The sequence below is a fragment of the Phaseolus vulgaris genome, chromosome 10 (assembly GCF_051622355.1).
Source record: "Phaseolus vulgaris cultivar YP4 chromosome 10, ASM5162235v1, whole genome shotgun sequence".
NCBI classification, from domain to species: Eukaryota; Viridiplantae; Streptophyta; class Magnoliopsida; order Fabales; family Fabaceae; genus Phaseolus; species Phaseolus vulgaris.
The window spans coordinates 39,953,385-39,975,671 of NC_143507.1; the positions used below are offsets into that span (position 1 = coordinate 39,953,385).

Genomic DNA, 22,287 nt, shown 5'->3' on the forward strand with positions numbered 1-22,287 from the left:
GGAGTACGAGCTGTTCAGAATGCAATCAGAAGAAAGTATTGCAGATGTGCAGAAACGATTTACACATATTGTAAATCACCTCACTGGCCTTGGTAAAGTCTTTGACAAGGAAGAGCTTAACATAAAGGTGCTAAAATGCCTTGATAGGAGCTGGCAGCCTAAGGTAACAACAATCTCAGAATCCAGAGATTTATCCAAGATGTTCACTGCTGCACTTTTTGGAAAGCTGATAGAGCATGGAATAGAGTTGAAAAGATTGAAAGAACAAGAAACTGTGGAGAAGAAGGTCAAAGGAATTGCTCTAAAAACTACCATGGAACATGATACAAGTGAGGAAGAAGTTGATCCTGAACATGATGAGACCGTGAGTCTGCTCACCAGAAAATTCAACAGGTTTCTTAGAAAGAAAAACCGTGACAGAACTCAGCAAAGAAAGAGGTACTCCAAACAACCTAATGATTCAAATTCTTCCAATTACACATGATTTGGATGTGGTAAACCAGGTCATATAAAAGCTGATTGTCCAAACAATCAAAATAAATAAATAAAATCAGCAAGCAAGAAGAGTGACAAAGGCAAAGGTAGAAGAGCATACATCTCATGGGAAGAAAATGATGTATCCTCATCTAGTAATTCCTCAACTGAAAGTAATCATGAGATTCTAATTAGGTAGGATACTAATCATGAGATTCTATAATTATTAAATTAATTGCATATAATTGGGTACAATATCGTCAAATATTGCATACAATAATTGCATATAATTTGATAATTATTATTTTCTTAATACTCCCCTCAAGTTGGTAGGTGAAGATCAAGAACCCCCAACTTGTGTCGTAGTGTAAAAAATCGTTCCTTGCCCAATGCCTTCGTAAAAATATCTGCAAGCTGATATTGTGTCGGTACATATGAAGGACTGATTATCCCAGCTTGTAATTTTTCTCTGACAATGTGGCAGTCTATCTCAATGTGTTTTGTGCGTTCATGAAATACTGGGTTTGCTGCTATATGTAATGCCGCTTGATTGTCACAGAAAAGTTGAGCTGACAAGTTACATGGCACCTTTAAATCTTGCAACAGATATCGCAACCAAACTATCTCCAAACAAGTATTGGCCATTGCGCGATATTCTGCTTCCGCTGATGATCTTGATACCTTTGTCTGCTTTTTTGACTTCCATGAGATAATAGAGGAACCAAGAAAAATGCAATATCCAGATACTGATCTCCGAGTTGTCTGACAACCTCCCCAGTCTGAGTCGCAATAAGCTGTCAATGTCAGATTGTTTTCGGATGGCAATAGCAATCCTTGTCCTGGTGATCCTTTGATGTACTTTAGGACTCGAATTGCGGCATCCCAATGAGGTTTCCGTGGATCTTGTATATATTGACTTAGGGTCCGAACCGAAAATGTTATGTCAGGCCGAGTAACCGTGAGGTATATCAGTCGTCCCACGAGTCGCCTGTATTTGACTAGATCCTTTAATAACTCTCCATCGTCTGGTGTGAGTTTTAGGTATTGTTCCATTGGAAATTTGTCTGGACGAGCACCTATGAGTCCCGTATCCTGTAAAATATCAAGCGCATATTTTCTTTGGGACATGTAAATACCAACTTTAGAACGGGAAAATTCAATCCCTAGAAAATAGTTTAGGTCTCCAAGATCTTTAATGCGAAATTGTTGTAATAAACAATCTTTAACACGCTGAATTTATGTCAAATCATTTCCTGTCAAAAGAATATCATCCACATAAATCAAAAGGGCAGTAAATGATGAGTTATTCTGGCTTGTGAATAGAGAGTAATCTGTCTTGGACTGTTGAAATCCTACAGATTTAATCACATGAGAAAATGTTGAAAACCATGTTCGAGATGCTTGTTTGAGACCATAAAGGGATTTGTTGAGTCGACATACAATGTTCTCCCCGTGTCGATGATGCCCGGGTGGCAAGTCCATGTAAATAATTTCATGCAATGTGCCATGTAAGAAGGCATTTTGCACATCTAGCTGGTGAGTAAACCAATTTCTGGCTGCTGCAATGGTGAAGAGACACCTCAAAGTTGTTAATTTTGCTGTTGGTGAAAAAGTTTTAGAATAATCGACACCTTCAATCTGAGTGTACCCCTTTGCGACAAGGTGCGCCTTATATCTGTCGACGCTACCATCTGAGTTGTACTTTATTTTATAGACCCATTTGCATCCGATGGGTTTCTGCCCAGCGGGTAACGGTGTCAAGGTCCACGTTTGATTTAGCTGCAAGGCGGAAAGCTCTTCGTCCATTGCTTTTTGCCAATTTGGATCAAGGATAGCTTGAGCATAAGTGTGAGGTTCTTTGGTGGTTGTGATGTTAGCAAGATATGTACTATGTGTAGAAGAAAATCGCGAATTAGAAAGAAAATGATGCATAGGATACCTGGTTCCATTCGATCGGTCTTGGACAGTGGTCGAATGATTGGTTTGGGATCCCGTTACGTAGTCTTGAAGCCAGGAAGGTTGGGTTGATGTGCGACTGGATCGTCGAACAGGAAGGTCGGTTGGAGAAGGTTTGGTAATGGGTGCTAAACTTCTTGGCATGGGAGAAGAAGGTTGGTCTACTAGAGGTTCAGGTGTATTATGACGAGTAGGAGAAGTAGGTTGGTTTGATGGAGGTTCAGGTGCATTGTGACGAGTAGGAGAAGAGAGTTGGTTTGATGGAGGTTCAGGTGTATTGTGACGAGTAGGAGAAGAAGGTTGGTTTGATGGAGGTTCAGGTGCATTGTGATGAGTAAGAGAAGAAGGTTGATCGAGTGAATGTTGGACAGGAGTGGGTAAGTCAATGTCAATAGTGGGCAAAATACCTTGTAATGAAGGTGAGGATTGTGTCTGTGACTGTTGGCAGAATGGGAAAACACTTTCATGGAAGATGACATCCCGACTTGTAAAAAAAGTGCCTGCATCTATATCAAATAATTTGTATGCTTTTTGACTTTGAGGATAACCAATGAAGATGCATTGTCGGGCGCGCGGATCAAATTTTTGCTTAGATGAAACAACAGTTGCGTAACAGAGGCAACCAAAAGTTTTTAGGTGAGAAAGTGAAGGTGGTTGATTATATAGTAGCTCAAAAGGTGATTTATTTTTTAGTAAAGGTTATGACAAGCGATTAATGATATATGTGGCGGTTAAAACGCATTCTCCCCAAAATTCTAATGGTAAATTGCACTGAAATAGGAGGGCTCGTGCTGTGTTTAAAACATGTCTATGTTTGCGTTCTACTACTCTAGTTTGTTGAGGAGTGTAAACGTAAGTGCGTTGACATTCAATACCTTTTTTGAGAAAAAAAATCATACATTGAAATAAATTCCAGTCCGTTGTCAACGCGGATGGTTTTAATAGATGCCTGAAATTGATTTTGTGCAAATGTAATGAATGACTTTAAGAGATGTTGGGTTTCAGATTTGTGATTCATAAGAAATAGCCAAGTACATCTAGTATAGTCATCAACTATAGTGAGAAAAAAACGTTTTCCAAAATGAGTTGGGGTTTTATGAGGACCCCAAATGTCACAATGCAATAGATTAAATGGAGAATGAGATTTTATTGTGCTTAAAGGAAAGGGTAGCCTTGTCTGTTTAGCTTTGGGACAAATACTACAATGATTATGAATGGGAATGAGATTTTTACTAATAGGGATAGGTAGTAAGGAAGATACAAGTTGTAGACACGCCGGAGAAGGATGTCCAAGGCGCTTGTGCCATAAATCAGTATCGATCGATATTTGAGATGCGTGGGCTTGGTTTGGAAGAGGGGACATGTAGTATAAGCCTCCCCGTAGCCAAGTCCTGTAAAACGCAACCATGTGGAGTAAAAACGACACAACAATTTAGTGAACTGGTTATCTTACTAATGAACATGAGATTTAAATTAAAAGAAGGAACACAAAGAACATCTTTGAGAGTGATTTTGTCATTGAATTTAATTGTGCCTGTAGATGAGATGGGCGCAGTTGAGCCTGTGGGCAGATTAACATTTGAAATAAATGATGATGATGTGTGTGTGAAAAATTGTGAATCAGATGCAATGTGATGGGTTGCTCCGCTATCCAAAATCCATGGTTTCGTAAAAGCAGAATTAGAAGAGGAGTTATGGGCAAGCAGACCTGCAGAGCTAACAAACATGTCACTTTTACCGTTATTGTTGAGCGAGTAAATAACCCTTGCCAATTGCTGAATTTGCTCGGCACTGAAGCGTTGTACGAGGTTTCTATTGGACTCGTTACTGGTGCCTTCTTTGCCAGACATGATTTGTTATTTAGGGAATAAAAATGGAGAGACTGTCAGGGCACCAAGATCGGTGCTCTGATACCATATAAGAAAATGATAAAAAAAATGGTAAGAAGAAGAGATGTTTCTTATTCTCTTATGTGTATTACATCACTTCATGCATAGGAAATATATAGGGAGTTTCTCTCCCCAAATTACAATCTAATTAGGTAGGATACTAATCATGAGATTCTATAATTATTAAATTAATTGCATATAATTGGGTACAATATCGTCAAATATTGCATACAATAATTGCATATAATTTGATAATTATTATTTCCTTAATAGGAAAATTGAATAGATTAATTTTTCATCTCCAATATAACCTTCGGATGAGATTCAACGAGTCTCACGTGAAAAATCTAGAACCCACCCAAAGATGAACATCCTGATATAGCTAAGTAATTCATGATGGAGTTGGTAAGGTGAAACACGTTTCAAAACAAGTCAGAATCACCGACTGGTCTATACCGACGAGCATCAGAGAAGGTACCAGAGTATAGGGGGACCTAAAGATCCGACTAGGCCATCAGAGATTTTTCACAACAAACATTTTTCACTTTCACACGAATCAAGGAAGCTTAGAAAATGAGTGAAACTCCTTAATTAGCCCAGGTCAAGTGTAATTAGGTCTTAGGTTTATTAAGTTTTTTGGAAAATATATTATACACTATGTTTTGGACAAACTGTGTATCAATATTTAAAACTTTTAGTTTTCCCTAATTGCTACTCACTATGGCCAACTCCAAAAATCGTACAAGTCTCTAATATGCCTTAAATACAAGTCTCTAATATGATATTTCAATCAAGGTTCCCCATCTCTTAATAAGGTAACAGTTAACCTACTTTCACGCGTATATAACACGTTGCCACATTGCCACTGTTAAACTTCACATCCTAAATAAAAAAATATGAACAAAAGTAATAAATAATGAACCTAATTTTGTAAATCTGTATTGGAAGATGTCTCACTATATGAATAAGCATTGCAGCCAAACACTTTAGAAGGGTAAGGACCCAAACCTAAAGCCCTAACACATCCACAATGTTCTCGGCTTCCGAAAACACAAGCTAAGGAATCCATTATTGATATTTCTTTATATATGAATGATGATGAGGTTAATTCATATGCTTGAATTTTTTCCTACAAAGAACACAAAAAGAAATAAATTAAACTTACATTAAGTGTTATTGACAATTATAAACTTCATTAGAATTAAACTTACACCAATTTCCTTCACTTCATCACTTACAAATGCTCCATTAGCATGCTTATGTGTAGCTATCCATATATTTCCTCTACTAACCTTGTGGTCACACTCTTTTTCCTATTAAAATGAAGAAAAATTATATGACACGTTGTAAGAGAGATTAAAACATAAATTTGACATGAACCACACAGTATCTACAGTGACCCTAACCAAAACAGAAACAAATTTTTCTAAGGCCAAAAACTGCAGATTAAAATAGGGTGCAACAAAGACAAAAAAAAGCAAAAAAAAGCAGAGTTCAGTGAAAAACCAGGACATATTTTCTACATAATTATGCAAAACTATATAACAACACAAGATCCTTTCACACAAGGTTCATCAACATCTATCTAGACCCCTTTCACTTCTACACACCAAAAACCTTTCCAAGACACACTTCACAGTAGCGTCACCTACAGGTCCACTATCATTTGGGTGCTGTAAAAGTCATATACTAGCCTAGAAAGCCACATTGAAACGTTTCTCTGACAAGTTCAAATTTGAAACACTATGAACAAAACACATAGGTCAAGTTTGGAATCCATGGATGGTTCCCCTATATAAATGTATATTACCATAATAGAACTCCACCAAACTACAAAACGAATATGCTTTCAGTTGTTCCATAATCAGCTTCGTTGTGTAATGCACTTAATGATCCCCAACTAAGTCAAACATGTGCTAATTCTCTCATACAATTAGTCTCTTTTGGGATAATCTTATTTTTATACCAACTACTATTTCAAGGATAATGCCATCAGAGCAGACTTCAATGAATTGTTCTTTATTCTTAATAATAATTACAGTGTGCCAACTTACAAAAAACACTCTCCCTACACTTACAAAAAACAGTCTCCCTATACTCTAGTCCACATTTATACCCTTAAAAACAAAATACATACATTTAAAAAAAAATATCCAGAACATTTATAAGAAAAACAAAGCTCGAAGAACACATTATCAAACCAAAAAACTAAAAATCATTACAATGAGAAAAAATCGTACCTGAGACTAATCAGAGACAGTGTTCCAAGAGTTGTATTCGATCCTTGAGAAAAATCCGAGGCATGAACGTTGTGCAAAATGCACCGCAGCTTTGGAAATGAGAAATGGAGAAGATGGAAACCAAATTTGAAAAATCAAATAGGGAAAAACGAAAATGAATACCTAATATAACAAAAGCAGAGTGAGAAATGAACCTTCAATTCAGAGGGAAGAACGAAGAAGCTGAAGATGATTTTCTAGGACAAAAACATAGTGAGAAATGAAGCTTTAGAGGGAAGAACGGAGGGAAGAACGTGAGAGAGCTGAAGAAACGTGAGATTATTTTCCAGGGATTGAGAAATGTTTAAACGTGAGAGAGCTGAACTTTCGAATGAAGAATGTGTAAAAATTTGAGAAAGGTGAGGAAGTTGTAGTCTCTGAAAAAATAAAACATGAGAAGTATTGTGCCACCAACAATAGGGGAAAGTAAAAAATAAAGAAAAATAATTATTACTTTATGTAAAACTATAGGAACTTATCAGGGGTTTAAAAAAACTCTATGTACTAATGGAGGTTCTTATAACCTCTTCTAAAAAACCTCCAGTAAAATTAATTTTTTTTTGTAGTGTTTCTCGTAATATATTTTTGTTTAATTTAACTTATATTAAATTAAATTATTATATTTTAATAAACAATAATAATTTTAATATTTAACATGTTTTATATCTTTAATATGTAACATGTTTTATATCTTTAAAAGGTAAGATGTTTTTTTCCTCTGTGTATAGACTTGTGACAAGTTCCTAACCCCGAGGCAATAAAATAAAATATTAAAACATTAAACTTATTTATTAGTTAAAGAAAATTTTCAAAATGCTAATAAACTAATGACGCGCTTATATCTATTAACACGTTCTTTCAATAATTCCTTTTAACATACTATTTTATTTTAAAATTTATTAAAAAATATAAAAGTAAAAAAATATCATTGTGAGACCTAACTTTTAAGATTTCCAACAAATTTTAAATTATTTTTTCTAATCAACAATAAAAAATAAAATAAATGGGAGTATTAGAGGTACTCCAACTTATGTACAAAAAACCTCATTTTAAAAGAGATGAGAGATCCAAAAAAAAAATCAATCGTCTCTGTGCCCATATTCTACAAAGCATATCTAAACAAGTTTTAAGCATATCCCTCATATATACATGTTGACAACAAAGCAAGCAAGCAACAAGAACCGTGTGTAAACAAACATGATGATTCTATGTTGCGAAATCACTCCTACAACAACCTTCCAAACAACCGTAGTGGTTGGAATACCCAAGAGTGTGACCTCAAAATCAAAACAAACATTTAACAAAAGTCATCGGTCAGTGTAATGATTTTAAACATGCATCGATACACCAATCAGAGTAAGAGAAACATGATTTTGAAAATTTATAGTTGACCCGTGCCCATGCCTTTACTTGAGCCACAATAAATATTTCAATCGGAACCATCACCGTATTATTGAAGATTATTCTATTTCTATGGTTTAAAATTCCCCAAATAATGACTATCCACATACATTTTTGGATATTATTACCCAAGCAGTTTAAATCCAAAAGCTCAAATTGTTCAAAATATTGTATGAGATTAACACAATGTACAAAATTCTTACTAACCCAAACATCACTCATATACCATACTTTACTTTACATGAAAAGAAAAGATGGTTAATCGTCTCAATCTCAGACCCACACATGACACACATTCTCCTTCCAGAATAAATACCTCTACACATTAAGTTGTCATAAGTTACAATTTTCCCAACTAAAACACGTCAAGCAAAAAATTGTGCGGAGGGAAGAACTTTTAAACACCAGAAAAAATCAAAATTAAAAGCAGAGAAAGAACATGACTACAAAAGATCATGGGGCAAGAGAATTTTATAGGCAAATTCAACTGTGCAAGAATTGAAAATATCACCTAGCCAAGTCCACTCATTATTTTTGCATACATCTAATTAAAGAGATTTCAATTCATCCATAAAGACATTTACATGTTCTTGTTTCGTTGAAACCACTCTCTTCTCCACTCAAATTGCCATACTCATTAACCCTCGTGCCATATCCCATACTGATCAATAAATCCCTCTTTAAACATTGAATTTAAAAATAATCTAGGATATGACAATATCATTTCCAACCCAACAATCAATCCAAAACATAATCTTTTCCCCTTTACCTACCAACCCAAATTTTAAATTGTGTTTCTCACATTTTTCTCTTATTTAAATGACGATAATTAGTGTTCATTTAAAAACTCAGAAAATAAAAGGAGCTGTTTTCAATAAATAAATATAAAGGATTTAAATATATGAAAAACGAAGAGAGAAAGCAACCAGAGACACACACGAGTAGGTCCACGGGGCAGAAAAATCATTTTTGAATTTTAATTTTATAAAGTTGACTTAACTACTATTTTGACCAATATTAATTGCCAACTGTCTAGAATATATAATGATATAATATTAAACATGCTTTATAAATTTGGCGTGAAGAAGAATATTTTAATTTTAATTTGAATTTGAATATTGGACAATTGAGTTCTTTTGGTGAAGAAGTAACCTATGAAATTATGAACATTAATGATTGTATGTGCTACACGTTATTTATAATAATCAAATAGCAGCTAATTAAGCTCTCAATTTTGGATTAGAATAATTAAGATAATATTGTTCAAGTTGACTTTCTCTACAATTTGCACTACCATAAGAACTGGAACGCACACATAAAGTAGTATCATTGCAACACAATCAAACATTTGTACCAATATAATTTAATCAATGTTATTAACAATTTAAATAAAGTAATAATTAACCAAAGAGTTAATTATCTTACATATATATTGTAGTGTGTATATATATATATATATATATATATATATATATAATTACCCTAAAAATTATAGTTTATAATTAGAGTATAGTTTTTATTTATTTAAGAGTGTAAATATTTTAAACTCCATAATTTGATTTACAATTCGATTTTGATTTGTTTATATGGTCTCTTCATATATAATTTGATACATTATGAGATGATTGATGTTATTTACAAATGATTTTTTTAGAAACTTTGTTTTACTAGGAACAATTGATGTTATATGTAATTATTATTACAAGAAAATTGGGATTAATTTTATAAATAAAAAGTAATTGATCATTATATTAACTAATTTAAATATTATTTTAGAAATTAAAAAAATATTGGTATTTTAAATGATTTTTTGATTTTATGAAACTAAAATTGAGAAAATTAAAGGTTATATATATATATATATATATATATATATATGGTATATTGGAGTTTCAATTTCAAGAAATAATTTCACTTAGCCTCCAATAGGTTGTTGCCTAAGAAAACTCAAGAATAGAAGTTGTAACCTCTTAAATACAAAAATAAAAAATAACATTTTTTTGCAATGAGCTTTCAAAACAAAAATCTATAAATCAAAATATTAATTTAACAAAAATATTCATATTCCTGAGTTAATTAGTACATATTAAGTACAAAACCCTAGCAAAATAAAAGAAAGAAATTCAATTATGGGAGAAGAAGAAACTTACCTAGATCAAAATTATGATATTCCTATCTTTATTTATACACATTTATTTTCTAAACTAGGAAGTTTGATCGTGAAAATCATAAATGACTAGTCCATAATTTAAAAATAAATAAATAAATAAATTTAGAAACGTGAAATTTTATAATAAATGAAAAATAAAATACTTTTAAATTTATTTATAATACCTTCTTTAAAAAATATATCTTCATTATTCTCTATTTAACTTAAATCTTATTTTCTTAAACTAAAGTGAGTCTTCCACGCATGTTACTTTCAAAGTGTGTTTTTTTTTTGGTAAGATTTTTCAAACGGGTAAATAAATAATAAAAGTAATTATTATTTTTTAATATACGTATATTAATTTCTCACTCCACAAAAACTAACTAAACATGCACTTAATTGCTATGGGAAGCTTCATAAATAAATAAAGTGATAGTGCGTTAAGCTTGTAAACCAACAAACAACTATAATATCATATTTAGTCATCATGCGAAGACAAAAGAAAAAACGTAATAAAGTTGTCTTTAATTCTCCCCACACATATATGAATTAAAAAGTGAAAGAAAGAGATAATGATTTAATATGATGAAAATTAGATGACTAACATGTATACACAATAATTTAAGGATACTTTGATTAAATTTAACTCAATGTTAACATAATTTTAAAATTTGTCCTTCTTTAAGAACTTGTTTGTAGAGAACAAACAAATTCAATGTCACTAAGAAATTGAGGTTAAGATGGGAAGAACCCATTTATTTAAGTTTAGAAAAATAGAATTTAAATTAAAAGGAGAATAAAAAATGTCTTTCTAAAAAATTATAACTATATTTAAAATAATTTATTTTTTATTTGTTATAAATTAATCTAGTTGAAGGTATAAATTTTTTATAATTTTTCTAAGAAGTTATTTTTACTTAAGTTTATAAATTTTGTATTACCATTAAGAAGAGAAAGAAAGATAGATTAAAATAGTTTAATTATATTATTAATCTAAATAAGATTTTGTTCATCTTGTGTGTATAAGAGAGTTTTATATTTTGTTTGTGTGAATCAAATAGGAATAGAAAATTTCTAGTGACATGACATAAATTTTCTAGACATAAATAAGTAGAGACGTTGATTTTGGTGAACAAGATGCTTTGATGCCTTTAAATTTCTATGAAAAGCTTGAAGACCCTACTATTATGTGTGTGTTGTCTAGTAGTTTTTGACTTGTTAATTCACTCCTTGTATTAATCCAAACTCACTTAATTTTTCATCTATTTTTAAAGAAATGTTTTCTTAAAAGCTGAGAAATTTTAGTCAGTTGTTTTTTAAAGTCAACTAGTTGAAAAAACTGCTACTCAAAGGTATTAAGGCTAAAGCAAGTTGTTCAACCTGTTAAATTGTCGAAACAACTGGTTGTTTGACACTTATTGGTTTTCAAAATGATTTGGAAAAGCTTTTCTTTGTTTTGTCTTTATTGTCAAACTGAAACAACCAGTTATTTCGATAAAACAACTGATTGTTTTTAAGAAAACCTTAACAGAAAAAATTCATTTCAGTATGTTGTTTTGGAAAATAATCTATTGTTTTTATAACATAATTTGGTTAAGAGTTTGAAACTGTTTTTAAATGATTCCAACTGCTTTTGATTTATGATCTAACAGTTTTGACCACTTGCTTAAGTCTATATCAAGAACATTTTATGATCTTTTCAAGAACCTAAGAAAGAGATTATTAAAAACGTTTTTCAAGAGTTCAACAGCTTTGGATCATCACTTGTGTGTGGAATAGGATTGAGTCTTTGTCTACTTTTGTTCTTCTACTTTGTTATCATCACTTGTTTTTTTTTTTATTTTTTTTTTTTTTATAAAGTTTTCGTGTTAGGCATCACTATGCAACTTGACATCTCAGCTAAGCTGACACCTCAAGTAACAACAATCATTTGCCATCACATGAAAAAAATATTATTAAAAAAAGAAAAAAGAAAGAAAATACAAAAATATGGGGGGACTAGACCAAAACCCATATGTTAACACAAACGATACATAGGTAGATTATACCTATTCATAAAGAATTCTAAGAACAGACTAGCTGGGAGTCTATTATACCAATGAAATGATTCTCTATGAATAAATCCTAAATTAGCCAACTTATCAGCACACGCATTCCCTTCACGAAAAATATGAGTTACCCTAAACCTGATTGTCCCACAAAAATTAAGACAAGTATTCCATCGATTCTGAAGCATCCACGGAACATTAGTCCTAGCAGTAAACGCAGCACAAACCAAGGCAGAATCACATTCAAGCTAGACATTAGTAAGTCCCATTTTTTGAGCTTCCTCCATAGCATGTATAACTCCATAAAACTCAGCAACCAAAGCAGTTTGAACTTCAAGAAACGCTGAAAAAGCACCAATAAATTCTCTCATACTCCCACGAAAAATACCTCCACAAGTAGCAAGACCAGGATACCCCCTAGCAGCCCCATCAGTATTAATTTTGACCCAGCCTGGTGAAGGAAATTCCCATCTAATAGGAAGAGGACGAAGAACTTGTTGATTACATAATGAATTCTCAGTGGTTAGTTGAGGACTGGATGTAGATTTTGGTTAAGAGTGAACCAATATAAACCTTTGTGTGTGAATCTCTCTATCCATTCTCTTATACACTGTTTTCATCACTGTTCTTTCTCTGCTAGTATAAACAACCTATTGTTTTGAGAAAACAATTGGTTAAATCTTTGTAAAGAACATTAAAACTGAACTTTTATCCAGTTGAACAAAAAATCAATTGGTAATTAGCTACTAATTATACTACAAGAATTATATATATACTACAAGAAAATTATTAAATAAAAATTAATTTTAGAGATAAAAATAATTAGCTACTAATTAATTAAGTTCAAGATTATTTTATAAACTAAAAAAGCTATTGATATCTAAAATAGTTTCTATTATTAATAAAAAATTATAAAATGGTTTCTAAATTGGTATCTAACCATTAGCTACCAAGGTTTCAACTACTTACTACTTTATATTCTAAATTAATCTTTATTAGTCTTTTAGAGACTAATTTAGAATCTAAAATATTAGTCCTTAAAACTTATGTAACTAATTTAAATACAAATTTAAAAATCATTTTATAAATTTTTATTAATAATAAAAATCACTTTGGATACAAATAATTTTTTAGTCTCTAAATTACTTAATATAATGACTAATTATTTTTTATGTCTAAATTTAATTACTATTTAATGATTTTCTTGTATATATATATATTCTGAATTGTTAGAAAAAATTTATATATAATTTATCATTAAACTTATTAAAATTTGTTATGGATAAAATTTCTTATAAAAACCACATAATGCAGTATCAATCCATCTCTTATCTTTATAGTTTGCTAATATATTCTCATATCAATCAAGTGAGACTTAGAAAACAATACCAACTCAATTTTATCATCTGATTTAAACTAACCAAGCAGGTAATACATAAATAAAAATAAAATAATTTTAAATCAAAATAATGTTCAAGTAATTTAAATTTAAGTATTAACTTATTTAAAATATGTACATTATACTAGGAATAATTAATGAAATTAACTAAAAATGCAACAACTCTCCGAATAAAAAGAATGTATTGAATTACATGAAATACTACGATCTTTTAAGCATAATACAAAATAATTTAAAATATCATAAAGAACACTATATTGAATAATTTTCAATCATAGAATCCACTTTGAATGTATTATGCAAAAAGATATTATCTCAAATTAATTAAAAATATCATAAATATAATCTTTAACATAGTTATTATATATATAAAAAAAGAAAAAGTTATTATGAAATTCCAAAGAGACAAAGTCAAATACATGTCGGTAACAGATAGGGAAAAGGATGGGTTGGATTTGGCAATGAAACAATTGATTGAAGAAACAACAAACCAATCACAACAAATGAAATCAAACAACAATAAAGAAGGGTTGTCCCCACAAAACAGTGTTGCAGGACCCTTTAGTTGTTTCTAGGGTTTTGCATGAAATCAAAGAGATTCTTCTTTAAACTCTTCAAAGCCACAAATATTCACTAGGTATATTTAGGGGTCTTTATGTTTTTTTAATTTGTAAAAAAAAAAAACCTTAATAATAGCCCTTGAAAAGGTTTGCATTTATGACCATTTAAGATTTTTTTTTCTTCATTTTCAATCTAAACAGTGTTTGTGTATCAATTAAAAAACTAATAAGTGGTCCTGAATCATAGTTTTACCAATCTGTGTATAAGCATGTGTTTAAAGTTTTCAACTTGCAAAAAGGAAAAATCAAAAGTGATATAGAAATTAGCAAAATCACATGGTTCAATTCAATGCTTTCCCATAATTCATCCTTTCAAACACTTTTCACATTGTCAAATCTATGATTTTTCAGATAAGATAATAATATCTTTTTAAAAAATGTCTGATGTTACTTAGAAGCTTGTTTTCTTGTTGGAATAATGGTAAATTACTAGAACATTGTTCGGAATTCTATTCAACATTTCTATAATAATTGTGTCAAATTTTGATGTTTTGCACCGAAGTTATAGTGAAGGTTTGAAAAAAATAATTACATGTAATTAGTTATTGTTTTAAAGCAATTTCAGTGTTATTTGTGTTATATATTAGTGTATTATAAATTATTCAAAACATGTCTAAATATATATTTAAACAATTAAGAAATAAATTTAAATATAAAAAGAGAGTATATAATGTAAGTTTATATATATATATAATATAATATTTTTATTAATGTGTATGTCTTTTAATTGGGATTTATCAAATCGTATATTATTATATATTTATGAATGTGTCATAAATTTTAATAGGAATTTATCAACCTGTATATTTGATTATATATTTATGAATGTGTCATAAATTTTAATAAGAATTTATCAATTCTTATATTTATTATATATTTATGGATGTGTCATAAATTTTTAGATTTTTTATGATTATGATAAATTAATAATTTTATTCAAAAGATAAAAATATTTTATAATATATAATAAATGTAAATCTTACCAACTAATTTTATAAAATACAAAATTTAGTGAACTTAAAATCCATTTGCTAAAAAATTTATTAATTGTTTTCGTGGGTAAGTTATGATTTACTTTTTTTTTCCGATTTTTCTAATGGTTGAAAATAGATACATATGAATTTAACTTTTAGTTGAAAATATAAAAATAAAGTTGAATTTTTTAATATATTTATAACATGGTCAAATAAATGCTTTTCTATCAAAATGGACATTATGCACAAAAATAGGAGTTACATATTGATATAAAAGTTTATTTATTTTAATTAAAAAAGACGAAAAGTTGAAACTCTCTATGAAATTTCAACAATTATATAATAGATATCCAACATAAATAGATATTCCATACTCATTAAAAAAAATAAAAATGAACAGAGAAATACCATTAGAATTAATCCTTGCTAAATTTATCGATTTATATATAACTTTATGTTTTTTCCTTAATAATTGAATTCTGGCTTATTTTAATTCTCAAATAACTTTTATTTACTTTATATTTTTCTTAACGTTCAGGTGTGTTATTTCTTATTTATGATAATTTTACACTTAATTCCACTTTAATTAATTTTTTAAAATAAATTCTTTTTAAAAATCTAGTTATTTGTTTTAATGTTTGATTTTATTATTTTATATGCCATGTATAAAACTTATGTCTGTCTACATTTTAAAGATCAAACTCGTTTTGTAAGAATTATAATAAAAATAATTTATATTTTTTATTTTTAAAATTACTTCAAATTGAAAATCTAGTTTATACAAAAAAAAAACTTTTTTCTTTGAAATGATTTATTTTTTTATTTTGATAGAAAATAGAAATAAAATATGATTTGCATTTTTTATATATAACTTTGCAGTTTGATGAGTTTTTGTGAATTTAATATAACTAGGTCAACTAAGAAGACATGAAAGAAATGTCCTATAGTGGAAGACTTGGTCCCACAATAAATGTTGATAGTTTATAATTTTATCACTTCACACGTTTGGAAATTCCTTTTCCTACCGCGTATTTTGAAAAAGGAAAAACTGTATTTCACACTAAAAAAAAATACATTTCACAATCAATTATAATCATATTTTAAATTAAAAAATAAAATAAAAATAGTAAAAATAGTAATTTATTGGATTAGAAAGTGAATGTGCTTTTACTGTGTACAATGTTAAAGCATTAATTAACTTCGAATAAAATTGATTTTGCTTAGCAAATTAATAATAGGAATGCTAAATTAAAAACTATACACTAATTTTTGCACCAATTGTAGTTTTATAATAGGCTTTATTCACCTATTTTACTTTCATTATAAATATAATCTCAATTAAAATGAATTAGAAAAGAGTCTTTGACAATTCAACAAGAAATTACTTCAATTCAAAATTATCTCCTAATAATCTTATGACTTAGTGAATTTATAAAAAAAAATGGCACCTTTTGGTTGTAGACACAATTATTTGGTTTTGTTTTTTCTCATTGCAGCCCAACTAACTGCACTCCGTACAACTACTCACATACTGTTTTTCTCTCTCTCAAAATCCAACCATAATATAAAGATGCGATTTTTTTGCTTCAGTAACTGGAATGGAATGAAAGGATCAATTTTGCAAAGTTCTAAGATTCCCAGAGGAAATTTTGTCCCCACTGTGCTTCTCTTCATTACTTTTTTTTCGGTTTTTGATCTCTTGCTGTTTGGATTTTGAGAAAAAAAAAAAAGAAAACCAAAAGGAAAATCAGCATCAAAAGAAAAAGCATAAAACACAAACACGCTCCCCTCTTTCTTCTCATCCCCACAACCTTGGTTACTTCATTTTCTGACGTTCTGACGTTTTTGTTGTTGTTGTTTCCGAGAAGCCAAACACTTCCTTTTGGACCTCTACGTGAAAGTTCTACCTTAATAGCAACCCAGGATTCTGCTGCTGCGGCTTCTTCTTTGTTTGGTTATGGTGCTTGGTTAGTGGCCCTTTGTGTGTTTGTATATTTTCTCTCAGCTTCAGCAATGGAGGACTCGGTGAGGAGGTGCCCCAAGTGCCAAATTGTTCTTCCCGAGCTCGCCAATTACACTGTTTATCAATGTGTTAGTTGTGGTACTGTTCTTCGAGGTACCCTTTCTTAAATTTAGCTCATGGTTTAGTTTGTTTGATTTAATGTGCTTTGGAGCATTTTGTTTGTAATAATCTGGGATTTTGTTTTTTTGCGTTCAAAGGTCAAAGGCATAAAAAGGGGTTGGATATTCTGATTTTTTATTGTGTTTTCCGCTTTGTTTTCCTTTGTAGGAAAGCTTAAAAGTTCTGAAGGTGGGAGGTTGTGGGAAACGTCAGATGAGGGAGAAGGTGGAGGAGATCATGGTAGATCAGAAAGTTTCTGGGGTAAAGGGGTAGTTGATTTGAGTGATAATTCAGATGTTGAGATTAGGTCCAATGGTGGTTTCTCAAGGGAGGGTCAAAGAAGGGATTTGGGGAAACCAAATAAAGGACATGAGAAGTTTTTGGATGGTTCCAAGGATGGAGATGAGAAAGGAGTTTTGGAGAATGACTTTGTGAGTAAGGACAAACGGGGTAAATCAATTGGAAGAGAGCAGCAGGAGCAGAAGTCTCACATGGGAGGGGACCAGTTCTACGGGAGAGTTTCTAATTGGCCTTATGGGGAGAGAGGTGAGATGGAGGGGTTTCGGAGAAAGTCTCAAGCAGATATGGAGAGTGTCAGATTTCCCACTCATAGTTATCCTGATGAGGGATCTTCAAATAGCTATTCCAGTTTTTCTTACAATTATGGGGAACAGTGGAGGAATTTCAAGGACATGGATGGTGCGAGTAAGGTTCAGCATCTTGAGCAAGATAGAGCCGAAATTCTAAGGAAGCTGGATGAGTTAACCAACCAATTGAACAAGTCTTCTGAGGTGGTTAGTAACCCCAAAGAAAAGGTTCTTACCGATGGAAAAATGGTTCCTCCAGATCCTTATAGTGGCCCTGAAACTTGGTTTCCCGATGGATATGGATCATCAGCTATGAACAGGACCTCAAGACAATTCTTTGGCCCTAATAAACACATGTCAGGTCCCCCTTATTTCAATTATCATCATAATCCATATGCTTATGCAGCAGCTCCTGAAATGGCTATGCGCAACTTTCACCCTTCCATGCATAATCCAAATTATGCTCCTGGATATGGGGATCCTTTTGTATCCTCAATGATGAGAAATTCACATCCTTTACCCCACCAATTCCCACAAAAACCAATGCATCCCTACTTTCCTCCACGCTATGCTGATACTCGTCCAGATTCATATGATTTATATGCTCGCAATGCTTTTCATCATCACCCACCTTCTTGCTCTTGTTTACGTTGCTACAACAATAAAAGAATAGAATCAGTGTCACCTGCTGCATTTGTTAATAGCAGATCTCCTCATACCCCTTCCCCAAATGATCCTATGTTGTACGGTCCTGAGATCCCAGGAGTTGGTCCTTATGTTCATAACTCTAGAGCTGCCATTCCTGCCATGGGTTTACATGAAAGACAACTACATTCACGATGGCCTAGAGACTACAATTCTGAGATGGGTGGGTTTGTTGGAAGCCGTCCTCGAAAAGTAGTGTCTGTGAGTAGTACTCGGCAATGCCTTCCTATAGCTGGTGGTTCTCCTTTCATCACATGTCATAACTGCTTTGAGTTACTACAACTGCCTAAAAAGACACTGGTCATGGTTAAAAATCGTAAGCAGAAAATGCGATGTGGAGCTTGTTCTTCAGAAATAAAAGTTGCTGTCATCAATAAGAAGCTAGTAATTTCTCCTCATTCTGAAATGGAGGAAACTACCACATCCACAAGGGTTGATGATGCCACTGGTGAGGTTGTGAATAGTCGTGTGTTCCATTCCCGTGGTGATGTGAACACGAGTGCTGTGAACTTCTCATCTGATGATTATTCTGGTTATGATTTTCACTCAGTTGATAGAGAATCTTCTGTGCGGGCTGAAGACTCAACCTTAAAGTCGCGAGAGATGCAAAGTTTCCATTCTTCATCTCCCAGTATTTCTGATGATGAAAATAGTCCAGAAATTATGACTGCACCAGGTGAAGCTACTAAGTCCATTCATCAGTCATCTAAAGCCTCTCTATCTTCTTCACCTGGTGGTTCATTTAATGACCACGCTGTAAATCGATTAGGGAAAGGAAACCAAAGTAGTCGCTCAGATCAAGAGGTGGAAAAAATAGAAAAAAATGCCTCGAGGCAAAATTCTCTGAAAGAGTTAGTGCTTGCAACTGAGATGGATGTCATTGATTATTCTAACACTGCGGTCTCCCAGGAGTCTGGTGATGCAAGCAGAGAACATGATCCTCCTAGGTCCAACAAAAGGGGTGATTCACTTTTAGCAAACATTATTAAGAAAGATAATGGGAAAAGTAATGTTACTGTAAATGGACAGCCAATACCAGATCGAGTGATTAAAAAGGCTGAAAAGCTTGCTGGACCAGTCCAGCCAGGAAATTACTGGTTAGTATGCTTTACAGTCAACTATGTTAGGCTCACATTATGGCATATATAAAAAAACTCAAATGAAGAGAAATGTTAAAGGATCAAAATTATTTTTTTAAACAAACTGTAAAGACAGGGTTAAGAATCAGTCAAGCTTTTGAAAAGGGTTCTTTGCTTACATATGGACCAAAGTTTTCTAAAATTTCCAATCTGATAAAATTTGTCAAATTAATTAATGTAGTAGACTCGGTTAAGTTCTTATCATCTGCACTGATTCATTTGACAAAATAACATTATATTTTGATAGTTTCACATGTCTTTTTCCTATCATTTTGGGAAGAGTTATCCCAGGAATGAGAGTCTAAAAGTTTATACTGATTGCTCATGTATTGTAGTAATTGATTTGCTTATACTTTTGCTTCCGCAGGTATGATTCTCAGGCTGGATTTTGGGGTGTCATGGGTGGACCATGTCTTGGGATAATTCTGGTATGTTATACTATTCTGGCACACTCCATTTTTCATATGCTTATACTTTGATCAGTATAAATGAATGTGTTAGTTTCTCTTGCAGCCATTCATAGAAGAGTTCCAGCATCCCATGCCAGAAAAATGTGCTGATGGAAATACTGGTGTTTTTGTAAATGGTAGGGAACTTAACCAAAAAGATTTAGAGTTGCTTTCTCGTAGAGGACTCCCTCGTGATAGCAATAGGTCTTACGTGGTTGAAATTTCTGGGAGGGTTTGGGATGAAGACACAGGAGAAGAGCTGGACAGCCTTGGTAAACTTGCACCAACGTAAGTGCCAAGCTTCTAATGATAGACCAGCTCTTTTGTTATAATGTGCTTGTGTTTCTATTCTATTTATTACTTGGAGAAAATATAAAATACTGGTTACCTATTATGAACAATCCATGTTTGTTTTTCCTTAGCAGTCACAATACTCACTATTGCATGCCATCTTGAACCTATATAGATGAGGAGGCATTTCTTTGCATGCCCTTTGTCTCTTACATATTTGACTTGGCATAGAGGATTCCTAGGTTAGCAAGCAAACAATGCAAATGAATATGAATTTATCTGGGATGCTGGTGCATGATTGTGTAACAAGTAGCCACAAGTGTTTTAGGATTATTTTGTTGTTCTTTCAGAGGAGGATATGCTAAGGTTGTTGTTTCCACTGCTCCATTTGTTGAAGATTTTAAGTAGAAATGATAAAAAATAGAGTGCTGAAATGTTGTGTTTTCTTGAGCAAGTGTTGTTAATCAGATAACAATCAATCTGTCCAGTACTCGTTATTCCAATTCAGGATCCCATTTGATGATTCAACATAGGTTAAGAAAGAAGAATTTTTCCTTAAATTTTCCTTAAGCCTATGATTGTCTTGTTTCAGTTGGTACCTCTTGCATAATTTTTATTCTCCCCATTACATAATCGATTAATCTATATCATTAAGAAGCAGCAGTTAGGATAGTTGCTAATCCTCATGTATTTTCAACTTGACAGAGTGGAGAAAGAAAGGCGTGGATTTGGCATGAAAGTACCAAGATCAGCTGCATAACACAAGTGCAGAAATAAAACTTCTGCTGAGATATGAGAAGATCTTTGTTCCACCCTTCAACAGATTTGCAAACATTGTTTCGGATCAGGTCATTGGAAAATTTTGAAATCTTTTTTATGATATGTAAAATTGTTATTCTTGTACTAAAATTTTGTCATTCTTATGTGGTTTACCAAAACAAAGAGCATAAAAAATTGTGCTCGCAATCTTGTTTGTGGTCCAGAATCTGATATGGAAAACAATGTAATATATTTCATGATAAATTGGCACGTAGTCAAACATTTTTTTACAAACCATAGTACTTGTACTTTTGTTTTGACAAAATAGTAGGTGTGTTTTAATCCGCCGCAATAACAAGTAAAAACAAATTGACATTTCTAGATTCTATCACAAACAACTTTTTTTAAATAATATACTTTTTATTTCTGAAAATTGACTTTATTTTTCAAATTCAAAATTTCGGAAATTAATTTGCAATTTTTTTAAAAATTTTAACATTAAAAATATTGAATGGGGCTATATAAAACTCACATGTATAAACAACAAACACTTAACCTGTTAAAAGCAACAATCTTAATATTTCTATATGTGTTGGGATGTGGAACTTTACATGTTAAAACAATTTAAATACTTTAAATTTAACTAAAAAATAATCATGATCAATTTTAACTAATTAAGTTATGTAAATAACGCCTCAATCTTTTCTGAATTGATGTGTGGTGATCAAAGTTATGATTGACAATATCCCAATCAATGTAGACATACCAAAACAAAAAGACATAAATTTAAGAAAAAAAAAGTAATAAAAACTTTAAATTTCAACTCTTTAAGTGAAATTTAACATTATCTAATATTAAGTAATCAAAACTCTCTTGAATTCCCAAAATTTTAATTTTGTATTGAAAGAACATATTTTGTATGTGATAAAACAATTTAATTTTTTTTTTTATATAAATGACCATATCAAAATTTTATATAAATGAGAATATTAAGGCTTGTAGATGTAATAAAAGCGACACTTAAGTTATGCATGTGGATTTCTTTT

The 22,287-nt window shown here is 31.5% G+C and overlaps 1 protein-coding gene across 1 annotated transcript; it reads left to right on the forward strand.

The window, feature by feature from the left end:
* The first annotated feature begins 16,646 nt into the window (after positions 1–16,646).
* On the forward strand, positions 16,647–21,535 carry LOC137818268 (uncharacterized). Its single transcript, XM_068621574.1, has 5 exons — positions 16,647–17,305; positions 17,480–19,700; positions 20,110–20,170; positions 20,256–20,479; positions 21,188–21,535. The coding sequence occupies exons 1-5, from the start codon at positions 17,203–17,205 to the stop codon at positions 21,240–21,242; spliced, it is 2,664 nt and encodes an 887-aa protein (XP_068477675.1). The 5' UTR covers positions 16,647–17,202; the 3' UTR covers positions 21,243–21,535.
* The last annotated feature ends 752 nt before the right edge of the window (positions 21,536–22,287 follow it).